We start from the raw sequence: 8113 nt of genomic DNA on the forward strand, positions 1-8113 counted from the left end.
AAAAAATGTCTTATTGTACTGTGATGAATCAGCTGGGGAAGTATGGTGATATCTTTTAGATTTATTAAGACCTCAAACAAAATGTGACAATGTTTGCAACATTTAAATATGGCTTTTTTGGACCAACTTTGTAAGACCTGCATTATTTATAAACAGTCTTCTCTAATTGCACTGAGCATGCTTTTCCAATTTAAGCACTGGTTCAGTTTTGGTTCACTGAATATCACATACACTAAGGTGATGATCATTTGGCAATTTATCCAAACTTCAAACTGCAGTCATATGAGTAACACATGGCCCATGAGCTGACATGACTAAAAATGATATCTTTCTCTCTCGCTCTCCCTCTCTCTCTCTCTCTCTGTTTTTTCACACAATTTGAATGAGTAACTCTAAAAACATTTCATTTTGGTGAATTGCATTTTTCTTATTATAACATATTGCTGCAGTGTCAGGGCATGCAAACAGTAAGCAGCACCACATGTTCAGATTAGATCTGTCTTTGAACTTTCCTCACCACCGTGAACTTGCCACCAATACCGTGTATACAAACATGAGAAGGCAGTGCTAAGAATAGCCACTACATAAGCCGCTTGTCGCTAGCTGTGAATGAATGCATGACTCTCTGGTTCATGTGTTGGTATGCACTAATATGCCATTCTGTGTCTGTGGAACATAGGAGAAGGAGCTTCTTCTGGAACTGGAGAAGAAGGCACCACCCCTCTTCTGAGGCAATCTTACCCATCCCTTTCTCATTCCTCCACCCCAGGCCTAAAGCAGGTGATCTGATAAGATGTGGGAGTTTTAAGCACTCTGCTGAGAAAAGAACGCTCAACCGGTCAGTAACCAGAGGCCTCCTACAGATATAGCAGCACCGTGGTGTCTTTAGCATTTCTTCCAGAGACACCTTGAGCTACACATTATCACCTACGCTTTGAGTCACTTTGCAGAAGATTCAGAATGTCTGATTCCACCTCCATTATGGAGTTTAGCGGGACGCATCAAGCTTTCCGAGACCGCTGGGCAAAGACAGATGATGAGATGTGCAAGCACAGTATGTCTTTCCACTTGCACAATACGCTGAGGAAGGAGTTCTTCGCCAGTTACCTGTACCTCCTGGAACAGATTCCTCTGGGTAAGATGTGGGTGTGGGTGGCACAGTGAATTGTATGAATTATGACCTTTTGAAGATTACTGACATTCACTGTAAATCTTGTTGTGATGAGAACAAGAAGTATGGAGTCGTAGAGTTGGAGTATGAAGTGCCAGAGTTGTCAGCATTTGGCCTGCGACCATTAGTATTCATGGTATTAGCATATCTTTCCCTAAAGCTTTTTCAAAATGATATCTGAAAATACTTTTGAACAACTGTGCCTAAACCATAATATCCAATAGGAACAATCAATTTTCACTGTACAGTATACATACTATTAATTTAAGCAATCTATGTTATTTTAAGCATAATTGCATATCCATGTATATGCATGCTGCATATTTTACATTCCACTGAATAATAAAACATCAGCTATGGCTTTATGTTGGTGTATTAGCAGCAATAGCAGCTGATTTCAAAGTATTGGAAGGCTTTGGAAATTGTGGTTGAGTGTTGGTGAAACATTGAGAAAACGTTAAAAAAACTTAACAAACTAATGATTTCTTTAAACAGACACAATCACACCCATTTGCATTGTTACTGATGAGTTTGGTGTGGCATTAAAAATAAGAAAGCACAAAGAACAACACATTTTACCCTTGGCCTTTACTCAGGTAAAAAATCTTCATCAAATATACTTGATAGTTGGTCCCTTACGAAACAAAAATATATGGTGATATACTGCAAAATATAATGCGATATATTACATAATACATTTCCATATATTGGAAACGATAGTGCTTATATTTTTCAATATACAGCAATATATGCATTGACAATATATAGCTATATATTGATACATACAAATATATTTAGAAATGAAGACAAAAATAAATATTCATAGTTTGATCCTTTATTGAGAATGTATTGCACATAGATGCTCCCATATAAATGTGAATGTATATAGTACATATATACACACATTCACACAATGAGTTAAAGCAGATCTCTAGTTCCCAGCATGCTTTGCTTCTGACTGTTAAAGGAGAATAAAAATGTTAGAATTAAGTGTTTTTGCTCAATATTAATATAGGGGCATATCTATTAGTGTTTAATGTTGTATTATTTTTAAATGTAAAAGGGTTTCTGGTATGTAAGTTTGTGGGGTAACCACTGTGCAGAAGAGTAGAGCCTGTGGTTAGGAAGACGATTGGCCAAATATTGTTAAATTATGATACTTCATTTATAAATTAATGGTAGTGCACTGTTCAGCACAGTGATAGTCTGTTCTCTCTAAGTGCTCAATTAGAGTAGGTGTGCTTATGCTATTGAAAGCTGGCTATGTTTTAAAGTATGAAACATGTATATCATTAATGATTGTTAAATATGAGAAATATATATTTCCATAAATGTGTGAGTATATACTGCATGAATATGTTCTATATCTTTTGAACAACTGTGCCTAAACCATAATATCCAATAGGAACAATCAATTTTCACTGTACAGTATACATACTATTAATTTAAGCAATCTATGTTATTTTAAGCATAATTGCATATCCATGTATATGCATGCTGCATATTTTACATTCCACTGAATAATAAAACATCAGCTATGGCTTTATGTTGGTGTATTAGCAGCAATAGCAGCTGATTTCAAAGTATTGGAAGGCTTTGGAAATTGTGGTTGAGTGTTGGTGAAACATTGAGAAAACGTTAAAAAAACTTAACAAACTAATGATTTCTTTAAACAGACACAATCACACCCATTTGCATTGTTACTGATGAGTTTGGTGTGGCATTAAAAATAAGAAAGCACAAAGAACAACACATTTTACCCTTGGCCTTTACTCAGGTAAAAAATCTTCATCAAATATACTTGATAGTTGGTCCCTTACGAAACAAAAATATATGGTGATATACTGCAAAATATAATGCGATATATTACATAATACATTTCCATATATTGGAAACGATAGTGCTTATATTTTTCAATATACAGCAATATATGCATTGACAATATATAGCTATATATTGATACATACAAATATATTTAGAAATGAAGACAAAAATAAATATTCATAGTTTGATCCTTTATTGAGAATGTATTGCACATAGATGCTCCCATATAAATGTGAATGTATATAGTACATATATACACACATTCACACAATGAGTTAAAGCAGATCTCTAGTTCCCAGCATGCTTTGCTTCTGACTGTTAAAGGAGAATAAAAATGTTAGAATTAAGTGTTTTTGCTCAATATTAATATAGGGGCATATCTATTAGTGTTTAATGTTGTATTATTTTTAAATGTAAAAGGGTTTCTGGTATGTAAGTTTGTGGGGTAACCACTGTGCAGAAGAGTAGAGCCTGTGGTTAGGAAGACGATTGGCCAAATATTGTTAAATTATGATACTTCATTTATAAATTAATGGTAGTGCACTGTTCAGCACAGTGATAGTCTGTTCTCTCTAAGTGCTCAATTAGAGTAGGTGTGCTTATGCTATTGAAAGCTGGCTATGTTTTAAAGTATGAAACATGTATATCATTAATGATTGTTAAATATGAGAAATATATATTTCCATAAATGTGTGAGTATATACTGCATGAATATGTTCTATATATTTTTACACATGCAGTACCATATCTTATCACATGTACATCTATATATTATAAAGTGTATTACTGAATATAAAATGACATATATTGTGATATATAAGTAAATATATTGTCACATATTTTTCAATATATGAAAAGCGTAAATTCTTTATGTATTATTCAATATATTGTAATATATTTACACAATATATTATTCTGTATAATTTCTAATATACCATTATGTCGTTTAATATATTGATCATTCATATATTAGGAAATATATTTTCTTTGCGTAAGGGGTATTAAATTATATTTACAGGAATAATGCATAATGCAACATATTGGAAAGAGTTTTTATTAAATTTAGAAACTGTGAACTATACTCTAAAAAAGTAACCATATAAAACATCTTCCAGGTAACTAAAAGCTAGCAACAGCACTTGCTATTATCATGCAAAATGTATGGAGTTTGTGGGAAGAGTAGAACACATAAAATTGCAAAACATTTACCCCATCAGCACAATGGAAACTGGAAATGCCTCGCAAATTACAGCAAAGTTTTGTTAGTGTCAGTGAAATTCTTCATAATGAATTACAATAAAATTAAGCATTAGCAGCAAAAATATTTTTAATGCATCATACATGACATCAACTGTGTTTTAGACCAAAAGGGAAGACAATCATTCATAATTTTTGGAGGACTGAAATGAACCCATCAGTGTTTTGTGCTTAGCTTAAAGTGATATTTCACCCAAAAATGAAAATTATGTCATTATTTACTCACCCTCATGCCATTCCAAAACTTTATGACGTTCTTCCTTCTGTGGAACACACGAGAAGATATTTTAAAGAAACCAGATCTTTGATCTCCATTGTATGGGAAAAAGCACTGATACATTTCTCAAAATATATTTTATGTTTCACAGAAAAAGTTTGGAATGACTTGAGGGTGAGTAAATGGATTTTTCTCTTTCACAGAAAAATTAGTATTAATGTCTGTTTTGGCTGAAATGTTTCCTAATGCTAGCAGGTTGTTTTAATGTTGTCTCATGACCAATAAGGCAAAGCAGATGAGTGCGTGTTAAGCTATAAAAAGGGCCATCAAAAATATACAGGTCCAAAATAAAATAGTCCACAGGGAATTACTACCCAGTGTTACTATTTTTGACTTTGGACGAGTAAACTTGTGGTTCGCATGTCAACCCAGGTGAAAAATAAATATATTTAAATTGTGCTTTTTCAGACATACTTACTATATTTAAATTATACTATACTAAGTGCATATTAAATTTATTATTTTGAAACAACTTTAAGTATATTAAGTGTATTTCAAGATATGTTTAAGTTGGATTTTAATCTATTTGTAATCTATTTAATATATTGAAATTGTGTTAAATTGGAACCACTTTAAGTATATTTAGCGCAATTTAAGAGTATTTCATACATTTAATACTACATCTTTTTCACCTGGAAAAGCCTGCTCACAATTTCAGTATCACAATTCACTCGCCCTGCCAGTTCTCTCACCTGTAGCCCTTCAGCAAGGTCTTCCCACTAATCATCTGGTGATCTGATGTTTGACTCGAACTTTCCAAGCATGCGTTGACTTAATGACTGGTCTGTTCTTTTAGTGACCATCCATTCGAGAGAGCAGATGTTCCAGCTGAACTTAATAATGTGACATTAGACTGCTGCTGACAGAGTATCGCATGTTGGGTTGCTTTAAACTATCTAAACCCCTAAATGTGCCAACAAATAATTCCTTTGCAATGTAGTACAACACTGTCAATACCAACAGTATCTTAATGCTTCAATCCCATTTGCAGAAAGAACAAATCTTGGAAATTCAGATATGTTACTCCATAAACAGATGCTATTAATAACTGGTACCTTTCAAAAAACTACTTATGACTAAATGTTGTTGTGAATAGTGAATGAGAAGATACGACTGCATTGAAACTTCATCTCATAACTGTACACTTTCCATTGAGATGCTTTGATCCCTACATGCTTTTGATAACTACAACACAATAGATTTCTAGCAATTAAATGAATGGCTTATTTTTCCTCTGTAGTCTGTGAATAATTCAAAATACTCACAAAAACCTGAAAACTGTTGTGCATTTTTTTTACTGTCTATATGTTTATTGCCCTACAGTGAAACTCTATGCCATGACTTGTGAGTACATTAAAGGCGAGAAGCAGTTTTACTACAGGGCACAGAACTTCTACAAGGATGTCCCGGCGTCAGAGGAGGGCATGATGGGAGATTTTGTGGAGATATCGGAGATTGACCTTGAAGGCTCAAGACAGTTCCTGAAGAAGTTTGTTGTATGAAATTTTACCCTTCTCTTTCTTACTGAATGCTTAAAGTAACTAAAACAAAGATTATTGGAGTAAATTTTACAAGAAAATACTATTTCAATCTTTCTACTTCAGAATGTCATGTTTATTTCAATGTAATTATTTGAGAAATTTAGTAACAATTTCTGAGTGATAATTGTTTCTACGCCAATTTGTTTCATACATTTGTTTTCATACATCAGTTAAAAAGAGTACATTATATACTGTACATAATATCCTATTTATAAATATCAGATACAGCCTATAACAGCAGACAATCATTTTCAATTGCATATTGCCTTTTCAGTCTGCTCACACATACTTTTAGATAGCAAGACCTCAAGATCAGAATGACCAAGCTCTACACGTCTCTATTACGCTATTTGAACATGTGGTTAATTAACACATCCAAGTTGACAAATAGCATTAGCTTCATGAATAGTGTTCAGCTGTTCTGCTGAAACTTTGACCATGAACCTGGACTAGCGCTCATAATTCTTTATTATTTTTGAACATCAAAAAATGTGGAAAACAATTAGACGGATCATTTATTATGCGTCTTATTTTTATTTATGATCCTGATAGGGTCCAGGGAAGGCTGGCACCAAGCGAGCACTAGACTGTGGCTGTGGAATCGGGAGGGTGTCTAAAGGAGTTCTGTTTCCTGTGTTTGAATCCATGGAGATGCTTGACATGATGGAAGAGTTCATCCTCCACGCTCATGAGTGTTACCTCGGAGATTACGCAGACCAAGTGGAAGCCTACTACCTTTACAATCTGCAGGAATTCATCCCACCTACAAAGAGATACGATGTCATCTGGCTTCAGTGGGTTGCCTGTGAGTGAATTGATTGTTTTCATGGATAATTTGATTTTATGGAAGATGTATTTTACAGTAATGTTTTGTCTGCATTTACTACTTTAATTTGAGCTTTGTTTTCTGCCCACCTACTCTTGCTTATTTTAGTAGGTCCAGGCTATCTTTGCCCATTCGCTGTAATGAGAGCAGCTGAATGCTAGTCAGAGTCTTTTGTTTCAGTATACAGTTTCATCTCCCTCACTGCAGTCTGTGTACATTTGACACTGGCGGCAGAGATATCTATATGAAACTGCTTAAAACCATATAATGATAATACATGAATTCCAGGTGGTGGCAGATTTTTTTTAAGACCTAACCAAAGTGACCAACAACAAGTAGTTATATATAGTATCTGCTAAATGACTTTTGGACTGTGGACATTTGAAATGTACACACTCTCTTTTTGTCAAGGATTCACAAACCATTTTAAATTTCTCAGGTCATCTTACTGATAAGGACCTGATGAAGTTTTTAATGCGTGCTAAGCAGAGCCTGAGGCCCAATGGTGTGATCATCATTAAGGATAACATGGCGCGGCAGGGCTGCAAGCTGGATCCCATTGACAGCAGCATAATTCGCCAACTGGACATCATGAAGAACATCATTCAGACAGCAGGCCTCACCATACTGGACGTGGAAAAGCAAGAAGGCTTTCCTGAGGCCATTGTGCCTGTATGGATGATCGCCATGCGCTGAAGGAAAGACTTGGGTTAGAAGCAGATCATTTTTTTAGAGGAATGCGTTGTACATGCACTTATGTATAGTATATATTACAAATGCATACAAACAATTTTTTTTAAATTCCATTTACCAGCTAAAACTGTAGTAATTTCAGTTTACGGAATCAGTGGATTTTTTTTTTTTTGTGATCTTTCCAGAAGCTTTTGCAGTTTTGAAAAGCAATGAAAGCAGGCTATTTTGTTTCTACTTCATATACATGTAAGGTTAAGATCATGCAGAAGTGCAAACATGTTATTTTGGCTTTGACAGAAATCTGTTATGTAGATTTTTTTTAAATATAATTTCCATTTTTGTTGAAATGTAACAGATAGATGTATATAATTGTATCGCCCTTTTCAAAATATGTAGTATTTTGTACATTTACTGTAGTATCATAAAGAAAAATAAATTATTGATTTATTTTTTACAAGAAAATAATGCTGTTGTCTATGTCTGATGTAACTGACAGAATTGTGTCTTTAATTATAGTCTTTTTT

At 34.0% G+C, this 8113-nt stretch overlaps 1 protein-coding gene across 1 annotated transcript; it reads left to right on the forward strand.

Annotated features, from left to right (window-relative positions):
• Nucleotides 1-789: 789 nt before the first annotated feature.
• LOC107726432 (alpha N-terminal protein methyltransferase 1B) lies at nucleotides 790-7702 on the forward strand. The gene is made up of 4 exons (XM_016535997.1): nucleotides 790-1135; nucleotides 5853-6025; nucleotides 6623-6875; nucleotides 7336-7702. The coding sequence occupies exons 1-4, from the start codon at nucleotides 961-963 to the stop codon at nucleotides 7590-7592; spliced, it is 858 nt and encodes a 285-aa protein (XP_016391483.1). The 5' UTR covers nucleotides 790-960; the 3' UTR covers nucleotides 7593-7702.
• The last annotated feature ends 411 nt before the right edge of the window (nucleotides 7703-8113 follow it).

The sequence above is a fragment of the Sinocyclocheilus rhinocerous genome, unplaced genomic scaffold (genome assembly GCF_001515625.1).
Source record: "Sinocyclocheilus rhinocerous isolate Xijiao unplaced genomic scaffold, SAMN03320098_v1.1 scaffold605, whole genome shotgun sequence".
Classification (NCBI taxonomy): domain Eukaryota; kingdom Metazoa; phylum Chordata; class Actinopteri; order Cypriniformes; family Cyprinidae; genus Sinocyclocheilus; species Sinocyclocheilus rhinocerous.

What these genes read in the sequence shown, in the direction of transcription:
- LOC107726432 (XM_016535997.1), top strand. Translation starts at nt 961, where the DNA reads ATGTCTGATTCCACCTCCATTATGGAGTTTAGCGGGACGCATCAAGCT. An exon ending in AGTTCCTGAAGAAGTTTGTT is followed by an intron (nt 6,026 to 6,622) that starts GTATGAAATTTT and finishes TGATCCTGATAG; the next exon opens with GGTCCAGGGAAGGCTGGCAC. An exon ending in CTGGCTTCAGTGGGTTGCCT is followed by an intron (nt 6,876 to 7,335) that starts GTGAGTGAATTG and finishes TAAATTTCTCAG; the next exon opens with GTCATCTTACTGATAAGGAC.